The sequence below is a fragment of the Olea europaea genome, unplaced genomic scaffold, assembly GCF_002742605.1.
Source record: "Olea europaea var. sylvestris unplaced genomic scaffold, O_europaea_v1 scaffold126, whole genome shotgun sequence".
Taxonomy (NCBI): domain Eukaryota; kingdom Viridiplantae; phylum Streptophyta; class Magnoliopsida; order Lamiales; family Oleaceae; genus Olea; species Olea europaea.
The window spans coordinates 399,137-414,782 of record NW_019230046.1 but is presented as its reverse complement, the minus strand read 5'-3'; the positions used below and the strand labels follow the sequence as shown (position 1 = coordinate 414,782).

At 33.5% G+C, this 15,646-nt stretch overlaps 1 protein-coding gene across 1 annotated transcript; it reads right to left on the bottom strand.

The window, feature by feature from the left end:
- Positions 1-3,854: 3,854 nt before the first annotated feature.
- LOC111374568 (cytochrome P450 85A1-like) lies at positions 3,855-7,484 on the bottom strand. Its single transcript, XM_022997252.1, has 8 exons — positions 7,024-7,484; positions 6,327-6,648; positions 6,082-6,231; positions 5,766-6,008; positions 5,593-5,679; positions 5,427-5,505; positions 4,400-4,506; positions 3,855-4,177 (listed from the first exon to the last, which is right to left on the bottom strand). The coding sequence occupies exons 1-8, from the start codon at positions 7,212-7,214 to the stop codon at positions 3,965-3,967; spliced, it is 1,392 nt and encodes a 463-aa protein (XP_022853020.1). The 5' UTR covers positions 7,215-7,484; the 3' UTR covers positions 3,855-3,964.
- Positions 7,485-15,646: the final 8,162 nt, after the last annotated feature.

The window sequence follows — 15,646 nt, the reverse complement described above, 5'->3', positions numbered from 1 at the left end:
TGGTTTGGTAGCAGTGAAATGGCGTGTTTGGGGTTTATAAGGGTTTGCAAAACGACGCACTTTTTCAAGTTATAGAAGGAAACAATGATTGAAATTCTTGGGAATTTCGAACGTCGCTGGAAACATGAAGTGAATATGGCAAAATTTAATAATTATTATTAATTCTGCCATATTGGGGGGTAATTGTTGACACATAAAAATTCAGCCCAAATCGAACAGCCCAATTGAAGGATCCCCAAATCAGATAGCCCAAAAAACGAAGTCCAATCGAACGAATCAAGGTGAAGGCCCAAATAAGGGGCCCAAGAATGCGGTAACGCCATCGCCCAAGTTTGTAAGTCGCCCAGAATCTGAACGAATGGAGTGTCATACGGTCGCCCAGAGCTTTTATTCTACTCTCGCCCAAACCTTCAAGTCGCCCAAGGTATTAACAAACATAACGCATCGTGGTTATCAAGGAATGCAGTTATCAAGGCAGTTATTAAAGTAGCCTTATCACGTTCCACGACTCAAGGAATTCAATCGAAAGCAGTTGAACAATGAAAGATAATGGCAGCAGTTAAAAGACAGTTTCATGACAAAATGGCCACTACAAAGAAAGTGGGTAGTTATAGGACGATCAAGCAGTTTTTAGGGTAGTTAATCACAAAGAGATCGTCTATGAGGTATAAAAGGGAGAAAGGACGCAGAAGCAAAGGACCGAATCCAAAACTCTCGAACAGAGAATATGTAATTTTCATTTCCTTAGCTTTTAGACTTAAACATTTTTCTTTCTGTAACTCGTGTGCTTGCGCCCCTTGGAGGCACGTTGTTATTCATTCCCAATTGTAAAGTTCATCGCCAATAAAAGAACACCCCTTTTTGGGACTTTGTCTCAAGAGGTTTCGTCCCTTACACAACCGTCTGATCCTTTTTAATTGTTAGCGACTTAAACCGCGCGAAACACATACTTACAAACATGTTCGGAAAAGCAGTCATAAACTTTAAAAAATATTAATATCTAGTTATTGTACTTTATAGTTTATATCAATCCGAGTCAGATAACTCATTGTTTACCAAAATCAATGGTTGCTCATCTACCATCTCATTAGTTTACGTTGATGACATCATCATTGCTAGAAATAGGGATGTCAACGAACCGAGCCAGACCCTAAAACTTTCGGCTCGAGCTTAGCTCGGTTAAAATGGTCGAGCTTTTTTGCGAGCCCGAGCCAAAAATTTTTGGCTCGACCCAAGTTTTCGACTCAGGCTTTTCCAAGGCGGCTTGGTTTTGTTTTTTTTTATGAGCTGCCTTGGCTTTTTATTTATTTATTTTTTTCTTTCGTTCGCTGCCTTGAAAGGTAGCATTTGCTGCCTTTAGCCATCTAAAGGCAGCAATTGGCTGCCTTTTTAAAGGCAAAATTCTGCCTTTTAAAGTTTACTTGCTGTCTCTTTTTTTTAAATTATTAATTTAATTTAATTAGGCTCGCGGGTCGGCTCGATTGCTCCGAGCCATCCCGAGCCGTGCCGCGGGCCGCATGAGCCGTCAAACCTTTTTGACATCCCTAGCTGGAAATGATGTGATGTACATTGATTAGTTTAAGAAGGTTTTGGATCAATTGTTTAAGCTAAAGGACCTTGGAACTTTGAAGTATTTCTTAGGTCTTGAAGTGGCTAGAAATAACACTGGGATCTCCATTTGCCAAAGAAAATATGCTTTGGAAGTCTTGGAAGATGCAGGATACTTGGGTGCTAAACCCGCCAAAAAACCTATGCAGCAAAATTTGAAACTTTCTAAATCGGATGGTGACCTAATAACTGATCCCAACACCTACAAAAACTTGTAGGTAGATTGCTCTACCTTACCGTCACCAGACCAGATCTTGTTTATTCAGTTCAGATCTTCAGTCAATTTGTTGACTCACCTAGACAACCACATCTTAATGCAGCCTTGCACGTATTGAGATATCTTAAAGGGACTGCAGGACAATGTCTGTTCTTTGAGAAGGATTTAGAGGTCTAGCTTAAAGGGTTCTGTGATGCAGATTGGGCTTCATGCTCAGATACCCGAAGGTCCATCACAGGGTATTGTATATTTTTGGGAAATTCATTAATTTCATGATGATCAAAGAAGCAAAGCGCTATGTCCAGGTCCTTTGCAAAAGCTGAATACAGAGCTATGGCTTCAGCAGTATGCGAATTAACATGGCTGCAATACATACTTGCTGATTTGGGGATTAAACACAAGAATCCAGCATTATTATTTTGTGATAATCAAGCAACCATACATATCGCAGCAAATCAAGTTTAACATGAAAGAACAGAACATATTGAACTGGATTGTCACGTGGTCAGAGAGAAAATACAAAAGGGTAAGATCAGAACTATGCATCTAAGTACTAATGATCAACTTGCAGACATGTTAACTAAGTCTATTGGAGGATTGAGGTTCAGAAGACTGTTAAGCAAGATGGGAGTTCATAATCTTGACGTTCCATATTGACGAGGCGTATTGAATATAACTTAAATTCCTTTCTGTTGTATAGCTGCTGACATGATAGTTTTGTTAGCATTTTCATTCTTTTTGTTTCTTCTGTACATGTTTGTTTTGGTTAATTAGTTAGAGCTACACTCTATATATACTTGTAAAGATTGATCGGTAAAAAAGGAGAAAATTTACCATCACATTTTCTCTTGTTTCAACAATTCTATTCTCTAGATTTTGTTAGTTTTTCTTCGAGTATAATATTAACGGTTGACTCTTTAAATTGGAGAACATCTAATGTTTAAATAGCATTTTGAAGATGCTCTAAGGGCATAATCCATTTAAGAAATTAATAATTTAATGATATCAATATTATAAAATATAAAGTTTTAAGTGGCCATGTAAATATAATAAGGAAAAAAAAGCATAATTACTATAACTTCAAGATATACTTTCAAATTTAAGAAACTTGTGGATTTTTTTCAAAAATCAGGTTGTGACCACCTAATAAAATTATGACCCGTTAACTAATTAAATAGGTCAAGGTTACAATACCATACAATATATGATCACAATTACGCATTACTCACAATATCACAATTACAAATACATAAAACATTGGTCACGGTAACAAACTTAGTAATAAGCCACACATTTTCATAGATTATAACTTATTTATCGTTTACAAATTATCAAATTTATTGTTCACAATATCCAATTAATTGATAGTGATATATGATTGAGTCAAAAAATTTTCAATAAAAAAAATAAAAAAATAAATTCATACTCTTTTTTTGACATATCATTTGTATGTAAACAATTATGTGACTCTATTATGTACAAGTAGTCTTATTCATAATTTTTATACCTGATGATTGAAAGAAAAATAGAATCTGATTTTTGAAATTGGTATTTAAAATATAGGATTGAGCCATTGAGGGTAATTTTCTCCCAAGGTTATGTTGCTTCTTTCGGATTAAGAATTTGGGTGGGCTAGTTCAAACATAGAATTCCATTTTGGGCCTTTAGTCCATTAGCTAAAATTGCTACTATAGCCGGCTTGACGCATCTATGTTATCCCGCCTAAATTTCGGCAGCAAACCTTGCAGATTTCATCATTAAAATTTGAACAAAAAAATTGTAAAATTGCAGATTCCCCGTTCCCCATGCTACAAACCGATAAAATCTGCACCAGTCTTATATGTATTAACTGCGACTGCCTTTCCTCATGAATAAACGGTAAATTCTCTGCAAAAAATTGAATTTGTAGTTTTTTCAGATTGACTGATTCGTGTTCACAATATCGCGGCATTAATTGTATTGTTTTTAGCAATCGATTTGATTAATTTTTCTCCGCGCGCGTAATTATTGTGTTTTGAATTCATAGACATGGCAAAAATGGTTTTTCAATTTTATAATGGGTTAGCTGAACAGGATTGTACATCCAAATGTTCATCTGAATCTGCTATGTTATTTTTCTGTACATTGAATCGATGATGTTTAGTTACTAGAAACCCTAATGTGAAGTCCATTTGGTGCTTCAACCCTCGGAAATTTCATCAGCGTGTCTCCTCCTACTTCTTTCCAATTGTATCTTGTCACAAAGTAATGAAGGAATGTAGAAATTTCTGCCAATCCAAGCTCCTTTCCAGGACACTGCCTGGTGCCCCCTCCAAATATGAAGAAATAGTTTTGGTACTCTAGGCCTTTGTCCTGTATCCATCATATTAGAATATTAATCACTTTGAAAAAATTAGACTTTCAGAGACATGTTTCTATGCAGTAGTTGACACTATAATGGGCAATAATAGAGCTTCTTTTTTTTTTTTCTTTTTTTTTTGTCTTAGTATTGTCTAGTGCTATCTATTCTTCAGCAACAAACAAGCTATCATTGTGAATGCAAAAAAATTACTTTTAGGACTTAGGATTACGAACCAGCCATCTCCATGGATTGAAGGTTAATGGATCGGGATAAAGGTGTGGATCATAGTTAATCTCTCTTGTGTAAACATATATCCTCCATCCTTCGGGAATAACAAATCCTGAAAGTCGAAAAAAGAGATAAGTTATTATAATTTATCGAGTTCATCAAAATTTTGGCAAAGAACATGCTGATTGCGAGTAAAACTAGTAAAGTTATCAGACTGAAGTTTTCTGCATTTACTGCTGATTAAACTTAAATTAGAATAAGGATAATCTGGTATTATATTGCTTAATTTTTTTTGATGAGAGGAAGGACCATGGTTTGAGTTTCATCCTCCATTATCCAAAATTATAGACAAAATAATTCATTTGGACAAAAGATGGGTCATTAATGGAATGCCTTGGTTGGAATGTAAGTTTTCCATGTGGATCATGATAGGGTAGGGTCCATCATAAAAGATGTTTTCTTATACTATCATTATATACATACTGAATGCAAGTGCTGAATTTAGCCACTCTCTAGCTCATCTTCTTAGAATACATTTTGTGAAAGTGATTATTTTAGAGTTCGTGTGGTTATAAAATAGGAAAAATTTTGAATGTACGTGCAAAATATTTTATTGAAGGAGCGTAGTTTAAAATTAGTCTGGGAAAAAATAGATTTTAAAGAAACGGGACTCAAACAGGGCTTAAATATTTTATATATGCATAGAAAGTCTCAAAGGGGGGAAGAATTTGAGGACTGCTCCTAGAGTTTGTAAATTGTCATTTACATTGTTATGACGCGTTTTGTAGTATTGTATTAGATAATATTTACTGTGCATAAAAGGATTCAGGTAGGCGACCCTAATATTATCGAGAATAATGTTACTTTGTTATATAATTTCAGGTAGGCGATCCTAATATCATTGAGGACAATGCTTAATTTGTTCTCTAATGTCAAATGTACCAAACATATTCTTAAAGCATAGAAAAACAGGGGAAAAATAAAGAAGACGACGACGTGAAGACTTGTGCTGAGGCTTTACCCAATACCCACCATTTATTTCCATATCTTTAGTTGTTTTCCTCAAAACTCCGTTTACTATTGTAGCCATTCTTGAGGTTTCATAGATAACCTGCAGAAAGAAACACCATCACATTATTAAGCTGAAAATTACCCTCCAGTAACTAGTACACACAAGACAAGAGTTTCTAATACTTACCGCACGTGTAAAGCGCATTGATTTGTAGTCATTATAGTCAATAGGATCCTCTAGCCTTTTCTTTTCTCTAATTGCCACATGCTCTTTCTACAAAGTATGAAATCAAGTTAGACTGAAAGGCATTAATTAAGTCAAATGTAAACATAATGGGAAACTGTAGCCTTTTAACTCACTCTTAATTCATCAAGTACTTTTGGATGATCATGAAGATATTTAAGGGCCATCATTGAAGTAGTTGATACAGTCTCATATCCAGAATACAAAATTGTGATTATCAAATCAATCATCTCCTCATCACTTAGATTATATTTATTCTCTCCATTAATTAGGAAACCAAGCATGTCGTTTAGAGTTTCTCCCGAAGTTCTTCTCTTTTCCACAAGCTTTCTCAACAAGCCTGTAATATTTTTCCTTGCCTGTGATAAATTATTTTTGTCAACTTAGCATTTCATTATATTGAACCACATACATTAGGATTGCCTAATTTACCTGTAATCCACGATGGTAGTTTGTATTGGGAAGGTTGATAGGCAATGAAAGAGTTCCTAGTACTAGCTTGAAGAATTCAGGCATGAATGCTTGAGATATTGAGCTGGCTTCACTGCTTGCTATTTGCCTCAGCGATGACAGAAAAGCCATCTGAATAAAATCATAAGTCATATTAGAAAAGAGGAAGAACAAATATAACGAACTAAAACAATTCTTTAGTAAGAATTCGAATAATTAATACAAACCTCCTTTGTTTTCTCTTGAATATCGATGATTTTGTTATCCCAATTGCTCAAATGGGATCTCATAAAATCATCAATTTTTGGTAGAAGTTGCTGTTTGATCATGGCAGGGCTAATAAGTGCAAGCAATGCCCCTCTCATGTGCTTGTGTGCAGAACCATGGACAGCTGCAATGTTACATTTCCCTAAGATGTCTAGCATCGACTGGGGATAGCCAGGGACAAGGCCTTTTGCTTCATTCACTAGAATATATCTATTTACCTCTGGATCCATTGAAACGATGGTAGGACAACCCAATAAGTGGGATTTGAAAAAACTCCCATACCTATCACAGAAACACGGGAGAGAGAAAAATTAGTTAAAATCACAGAAAACTTAAATACTATGACTGGACTTGTAAAAAAAAAGCTAAAGCCCTTTTAGGAGTTGAACCGAAGATCTATGCCTTATCATGGCATTACAAAAAGTGGAAACATAATGATTAATGATAGACTGAAAGATAATCGTCTATTTGTTTTCTATGTATGGAAGTTTCTCATGAATCTATCTTTGATCAAGGGGGAATAAGGATCACACGGTGGTGTGATTTTCCACAGAGAGGCCATGCTAGGCTTTCCGCAGTACAAAACTACCCATTACACACAATAGAGTAAGAATCAGAATATTGCAATAAACATTATTTTAGAACGACTAAAGACACCTTAATAGTTGGTTCTTCATGAAGCTAGGACCTTGTTTAAGAAACTCAGTTGTCTCTCCAAAAACTGGCCAACCCATTGTTCCAGGGGGCAATCCTTTCTTCTTGTACCTGACCTCATTCCATCTCAGTAAAGTGGTACTGAGAATACAGAGCCCAAAAAATACCCCAAGAATTACAATTAGGACAGCCATTAATTCTTCCTACAAGCTCCACCCACTTCAACGACAGGGAGAGGAAGAAAGAGCTATAGATGATGTGGGTTTACTCTAGTTTATGCTGGTCATGTGTGCGTCTGTGAGTTTATATAGACCAGAGAAATCCAATATGAATGTGTAGAAAGAGGCCTGATAAGCCAAAACTCTGCACGGGAGGGTAGGGACCTAATCTTTAACCTCGAGTAAAAAAGAAAAAGGCATGGACAAAATTAAATACGAATTCTTGATAACTCATTATTATAGGGCAACAACTTGATAACATAGCCATTCAATACCTCAAGAGCCTACTATTAGTTGGGGATATTGGAAATTTGGTTCAGTTACCAATTCATCAAATTTTAGCCATAAATATTTGTTTTTGGGTGAATAGTTGAATTTTGGATGTGAAATCTCGTAGGTAGCTGTGATTCTCCAATAATCTGGTTATTATTAATTACTCTTTTCATGAAAGTGCAGGGAAAAAACAGCCTTTGACTGATGTTAGAATTATAGGCGGCACATGCACACCACCCCATTGGAGCTAGAGATAAAGCACTGGAGGCTAAGTGGTTCACATGTCTGTCAAATAGATCTGTCCATGAAATTATAAAAAGTTTCTTGAAACATATTCTAGGTTAGTGTGTGTGGGAGAGGGTTCGGTGGTGGTTGTCATCAAATTATATAAGTCACTAAAAGACATGGTGTTGTTTAGAGATGAAAAACATTCTTTGATACATTTCGGAAGTGTTTACAAACCTTAGGATTTATAATAAGATAAGAGTATTGTTGACCCCAAAAAATGTGCCAACAAGTTCAGGTTTCGCTTGAGTCCATGTAAGCAAATTTTGGCGGGCTTTACCTCGATATTCGGTCGGAGATTTGATGGCTTACTATGAATGTGGGGATAGGAGTGAAATACACCAGGTCGGAGCAATCATAATAAGAAATGATTTTAACTTAAACAAATATCAAGAGAGTGGTGATAAGCATATATGCTTGAGTATATATTTTCCCATTCTTACAATGTTACATAAGCTATTATTTATAGTGATCAGGCCAAAGTGGTTACCGTTGGATCAAATCCATGTGGATTCATTTAATTGACGAAGTCTCATATCACACTGTCACACATTAATTACATTCACAAATACATTTGACAAGGGGTCGGTCGCTTTATATTTTTAGGTTGATATATCTAACATTTAATAATGTAAACATTACATCAATCATTCCTAAATATACACTCATCATACCTGCTTTGAAGAAAACAAGCACCTCGGCCACAGGCCACAAGAGGGAGCTTCGGGAGCACTTTGGCAGCAAAGCTTTGATGGAGATAGTGCTTCAGTTGGAAAGACAATTCTTTCCTTCTTCTTTATTTTGTCTTGATTGATTACCCGTGGCTTCCATTGGAGGCTTCACATATGATCAGTAACAAGTACGAAAACGTTAATATCTTGTTCACAGGACTTATAAAAACACTTGTGAACATCCAACTTATATAGTGTTTTGTCACCTACACATGGCTTTGTTAAGGTGGAGAAGAACTTCAATGTCTTGATGGCTTTTAGGGCCACCCATGAATTCTGTTAACTTAATTAAAGGAGACAGAAGAAGATCCGAAACTGATTTAAATGTCCAAATTCGGTGATTAAGAACAAGATAAAGTTCGTTGACTAAAATAAAACAAAATCGTTGAACGGGAAATAGGGGGATGAGTGAGGGTTTTGGTTCCATCCTAACTGCAAGTTGGAGTCATAGTCTAAATCCAGTAATAGTCTAAACTTTAAAAACTGTAGATGGTAATTCCAGGTAAACTCTCTCGTGAAATTTGACTTTTGGACTATTTTCCCTGACAACTTTTCCTACATCTTTCCATACTGCTCGATGTTATAATCTCCATGACATCTCAAAATTCAAGAACCCTTGGATCCTTGTCCCCTGAAAGAAATTATTAAAGTTTCAAAAATTAGTCTTTTGTTACTAATTAATGTCATTCCACTAATAATGATTTAGATTGGATTCTCGTGGGAGAATAAGATAAAAACTTAAATTTCTGCTAATCACGTCAATTGACTTTGGAAAGGTTAGAGATCAAGGGGTTCACGACTAGATATATATCATAAACAACACAAAATCCTTTAATTTCCAGTTCTACCCATGTGGATAGTATGATGATTGCTAGTGTGCTCAGATCTTGGTCAAGAATTCTTGTACTCCTGAATTTGCGGGTCTGATTGTTATGCATAATACTACTTGAGTAGACTGCTTTGACTGTGCCTTGGACTAATTAATATTTTTTATTTATCTAAATCTTATTACCATGGACCAATGTGTGTCACAGTGCTCCATAACACTTTAGCAGGACACCAAGATGTTGCTTTTAGGTTGGTTCAAAATACGATTCAAACATATGTATATATAGAGCTCGCTACAGAATGCAAGTGTGGCAGAATCAACTTTCATTTGTCTATGTTTCTTTTTTTTTTTTTTTTTTTTTTTTTTTTCCGTCAGATTGCTAACACTTGGCTTCTGGTGCAATTCTAGTAAGCATTTTTATGTACGTGTAGAGTTGCTCTTTATTTTATTCCCTCTACGATGATTTGGCCTTGGTGGCAACTGGCAAGATTGACAATGAGTTTTCAGGCACGTATTGGGTATTCTATACATGCTTATGCTTGTGCTTGTTTGATACCGTTTCTTGTGTGGGACTCAATAATATCTAAAGATGAAGAAGTTATGACTGTCTATTTTATTGTACCCATTTTTTCCATTCTAGATATCATACATATGTTTGCCTTGATATTCCCATATAAAAGATTTTAGAAGAGTAGTTCTCCTGTGACATGCAAATTCAAGTGTGAGATCACCATAGTAATGTGCGTTTTATGTAGGTTTATTTATATATTGTTCTCGTAATTGAAATCAGGGTTAGTGAAATATGAGCTTGTTCTATGTTGTTGAATTAACCTTCAAAATTATCTAGTTTTTTCATATTTCTGCTATTGGGCTGTCAAATATCAATTGTTGTACACTATGATTGGAATTAATGTTAATCCGTAAATTAATTAGATGATTATACGAAATAGCATCTTTGAACACGTTACACGTATATTAAGCACAATATATCTTTTTGGTGTTAATACTTTTCATAGGTAAGTCGATCATTGAATAGTCTTTTCTTCACTTAATTTTTCAGGGGCTTCTGCTTCCCTTCAATCGTGTTAAACCTTCAACATCCACACTATACATGATGCAACCCCGATACACTGTTTGCTATATCCCAAATCGCCTCCCTTACCCCAATACATGTATTACATATGATCTTTATCTAACAAAAAATGTCTTATATGAATAATTCATAGTTCTATATTTGAACAATATAGACCATGCATATGCTTTATGGTGACACCGTACACAGTACGTACACAATTGACTAGTAGCCTAACCAGCCGGTTAGATATGTGTTTGTAATATATAAGTAGGGTTAGGATTGTAATTTGCTTTATCTCATTTTGTTTTGACTTGAGCCGACGCTAATAACTTGTCTTAATGTGGAACAAAAGATAGGTTGGATAATGACTTGAAGAGAAGTGTGGATCTTTAGGGAGATACTCGGAAAGGGATTTGACACAAGCGACTCTATGGCCCTTTTTGCATTTCAAAGGTATTAATAATAGTGTTATTTCCTCCTCTTTTCTTTCCATGGAAAATGCTAGTACTTTACTGAAAAATGAACTTTGTGCTGGAATGGGTAGGTAGGAATTTAGCCGCTGTTTGATTTTGTTAAAAATCATATTTTTAGTAGATTTTGATAAAAGCTGATGAAATATGTTGTTGAAAAGTTAATAAAAGTTGTGGATCCCACGTAATATGTGATTGGAAATGAATTCGAATAAAAATGAGACCAAACAAGAGTATATATTTCTTGACTAGAATTCAATAAATGGTAGCCCTATTATCTTAACTAACACCCCATACTCTAGTTTAATACAGTATCTTGATCAAGAAAAGAAAGATCCCATCACATTTTTCCTCCTCTCTCTTCTGTGCTATCTTTGTTTCTTTAACTTATGATCACCCCATTTGGTTTCTTGATATAACATTTGGTGCTCGGATATGCATTGCAAACTTTGAGTTACATGTATAGAAATATTATCTACTCGGACCAGAGGTGTTAAAATTTATTAGCCACATCCTCTCATTGGCTGTACTATGGACCAACCCACCCTTGCAGCCAACCCCAAATGTATGGGCACCGGGTACGTGACCTGCCTATCCATGCCACACTGGGAAATGTTAATTGCAGAGATCGTTTGGCCTTTGTGAAATACAAATTCTAGACTGTTGACAAAAATAATTTTTTTTCTATTTTTTTTAAAAATTAATGAAAATCGTTACCTAACCTCGAAACTATTGCCTGAGTGTGAAAACTTTTCTCAGAGTTGGGACAGAATTTTCAAATAGAAATGAAAACCTATTAGGATAGAGCTATCCAAAATTGAATTATTTTTGCCTTATTAAGGATAAATCTCACATAGATTACATATAAAATATAAGAGAATTGATTATATCTCTTAATTAGGTTCATTTTTAAGATGGAATCCAAAAACTCAATTCGGCATCAAAGTTCCCGAAACTCAAACGAGATTCTTAGGTTGGAGTTTTCAAACAAATCAACATCTTATAGGGAAGGTGAGGGTAAATTTTACATCATTATTGGAATATCGAACTAAATAACAATGTGTAAGATATAAGATTATTCTTCTCGACAAGGTTGACATTTTAAGACTGAATCACAAATCTTAATTACCTTCGTAGTCTCTGGTTTACACCTCTAATTATGATTACATGGAAAAGCATATAAAGAAATTTCCGGGATTTGTTATTTTCATTCTAGAATGTGCGTGGGACAGGGCAAAGATAGAGATGTATGAATGCTAGCCTAAAGTTGGATCAAAAGGGAAGTGCACGGAAACTGCAGAAAGGATACACACAAATCACAATAACTAGGGCTGCAAAAGGTTACATATAATAAATTTGAGAGAGAGAGTATAGGAATGTCTACCCACACGCACGCATGAATAAGCTCAACCAAGACGTTTTTGCTTCATTAAATGTGTGATGTACAACCCAAATTCCAGAGGTGCACGAGGGCCTCCATTTTGTTTTTTTGTGCTTTTCTTGCCTTTTGATTTTCCTAAAGTTTGGTACCCAACTTATTCTCTCCCTACCATTATTTCATTCAAATTATTAGATACATTTTTCTTCATCTATATGCTTGTGATTAACATGTAGAATAATGTTTGTTCCAATAATGATAAATGCCTTTATAGATATGTATTATAGATATGTACTAGTGAGATACCATTCCAGCCAACTCAAAACTTGCTGTTGAGCTTTCGAGCAATCATAGCTTGTCTTTTTGCCTTACTGTTGGCTAGGGTGTGCCGTGTGGAAGCATGTGTGTGAATCTATTTGGGATATCGACATAAAATTCTTCGGAATGGGGAGTAACGGACTAGTTTCTCGATTTTTATTAGCTTTTCAATATATATATATTATTATTTTATTAGCATTATTTTACATAGCCTAATCGTGGTGCAATGAATTTGAGTACAATAGGCGTTTACTTTCTTTCGTGTTCCTTGTTGGTGAATTGGACTAGTTCAGCAACTAAAAATGCTTCTTGAGATTACAATTTTTTGCAAAGTGGTAGAATTATCAAGTTCAGACCTTTTTAGTTTATAGATTGCTACAAATAGGATTTTAACAAATTTTTTTTTTCGCTAATCGATATGTTTAAAAATCCACAATCAATTATTCGATCATGTCTGACTTAGGGTTATAGTTAGGGTGTGTAGAGAGGACACGGTAACAACATGCCTGCTAAATCGAAATTTTTTTTTCTTTTTTTTAATTAATTTGAAGAAAAGGAATCAGTATTAATTTGATCTTATCTTGAAAACAAATGATACACATTAGATTGATTTGGACCGTATGCAGCCCTAAATTCAATCATACTTTTCTATTTAGTATTTTCTGTAACATCTCAATCTGATATGATTGGATTGGCTGTGGCTGTAATACTAAACGATGAAAAAGTTTATGTTTAATATTGACAGTTTGGAATACGATTTCGACTCATTAATTGGTTAGTTTGTATTTGATTGCTTTAAAGTGAGATATGATCGAGTCTCCCCGACTTTTATTTTAAAAAGTCAACATGTTAAAAATTAGTCTTCAAAATATTTTTAAAATAAAAAAAAGGTCACTAAAAATTAGATTTTGTTAAATTTTGATAAAAGTTGATGGAATGTGTAGTTAAAAATTATGGACATATGAAATATGTGGTTAAAATTAATTTTTGATTTAAATTAAATTATACTTTTATATGTTTACCAAATTGGACTAAATATTTATTGATAAATGCAAAATGAAAAGTCAAAATAAAAAGAATTATTGAAGTTTGTAAATTTTTTTTAAAATATAACATTACTTTGTAAGAAAGACGTTGACAGATGTTTCCGCGTAATGAGTATTGGCAAGATATGATTGGGGTGAAAAGTTGATTGCATTTTAAATAATCCAATGATAAAATGTCATTTGACATTATATCAAAGATTATGTTAACCTTCCAATGATAAAATGTTATTTGACATTATGTCAAAAATTATATTAACTTCTCTGGCATTGTAATATGGTTCAAAAATTAAACTCTCTAAATGTAAGGATACTGTTTATTATACATAAAATGCTTTTTATAAATAGAAAACTTTTTGGAGTAAATACTCTTTAAATATAAGATCTTTTTTTAATTTTAAAAAGTCAATTCTTGAAATTATGTTCCAAATTATTTTTTATTTTAACTTTTAAAATGAAGAATGAATTTTATTTGGCTATATAATAACTTGCATTTACTACGTTGTGTGATGCTTCATTTCTTGAATTATTCAAACTATCTTTGGAATTATTGGATAATAATAAATATATTTTGAAAGAGTAAAATAATGAATTTGTTAGAATATATAAAAGCTCTACTCTTAAAATATAAAAATACTTTGTATAATTTACAAGATGTTTTTTTTAAAAAATAAGGAGATTCTTGAAGAGCATCTTTAGTGTTAATATAGATTGTACTAAAATATAACAGGAAAATGTTCGAAAATATAATTGCCTTTAGGAAAATAGAAATAAAGAATAAATATAGAGATAGTTGTTGGATTTATATAAAAAGTTTATACGATGTTATTTATATTGAAATATGTGCTCTTTAAATAATAATAATAATAATAATAATAATAATAATAATAATAATAATAATAATAAAGTTGAAGATGCTTTATGAATTAAATTACTTTGTTCGAAAAAATTTGACATAATGCTTGACATCCTCTTATACACACGTCTGTTCTGTGTGAATAAAAAAGTCTGAAAAAAAAGTGGTCTTCCCATTTGTGAGTATCAGTCAAGTTGCAGGTCAACTATTTTCGGGCAAAGCAGCATTGTTGTAAAAAAAAGTAGTATGATTTAATAAAAATTAATGAAATATGTGATTAAAAATTTAATAAAAATTATTTGTGTGTTTCAATTAATTTTTAACTTTGTTATCAACTTTTTAAATTATGAATTAATTTTTATATAATAGCTTTTCAAAACTCTACGTTTCCCAAGGCTGACATTTATATACAGATAGGGTTTTGCCCCTCGAACATGGCCTAATTCGTATAGATAAACTCAAAAACAGGATATTGATATGTGAAGTTACATAAAACCACTTTTAATTCATTAATGGAAATTGTTTTATTTCTTGAAAGATGACAGATTGCATACGTAAGCGTATTGAAAGGGACGGGATAAGAACATGGGCCTCTGATGATTGACTGCACGTGTGGGTGGCCTATCCACGTGCACTCGTTTTCATTCACTAAAATTGATTGATTTTTGTCCCTTTGCAATTATTAATTCTTTTTTTGTGTCCTGTGATATTCATTTGTTTTCTACCATTACAGTCTCTGATTGAATATGCGAACTCCCAATTTGAATGCTTTACGTTTCCCCATGAAATGTTAGGACAATTTAGTGTTCAACTTGTTAAGTTATTGGATTTCCTATTAATTGTTTCTGTATTAAATGATACTTAATTTAGTAGAATATTGGTATGTTTGGTCGTCTTTACTATTTAAAAAAATCAGTTTTTAACGAGTTTTCCCAATACTTACGTAAATCAAAGTATCGATTGATGTGATTACCATAGAACGGGAAAATACGATGAAGAGAAAGGTGTATTGAGTTTCATCTTAAAAGATCAATTTTATTAGGAGAAGTAATTTAAATTTTTATGTATTGGTCTATATTTTAAACTTCATTCGATGTAAAATTTATCTTTTAATATGTCCTTACAATTGGAAGCTTGTTTGCGCAAATTA

What these genes read in the sequence shown, in the direction of transcription:
- LOC111374568 (XM_022997252.1), bottom strand. Translation starts at nt 7,214, where the DNA reads ATGGCTGTCCTAATTGTAATTCTTGGGGTATTTTTTGGGCTCTGTATT. An exon ending in TAAAGATATGGAAATAAATG is followed by an intron (nt 4,507 to 5,426) that starts GTGGGTATTGGG and finishes TTCGACTTTCAG; the next exon opens with GATTTGTTATTCCCGAAGGA. An exon ending in TCAATCCATGGAGATGGCTG is followed by an intron (nt 4,178 to 4,399) that starts GTTCGTAATCCT and finishes TGATGGATACAG; the next exon opens with GACAAAGGCCTAGAGTACCA.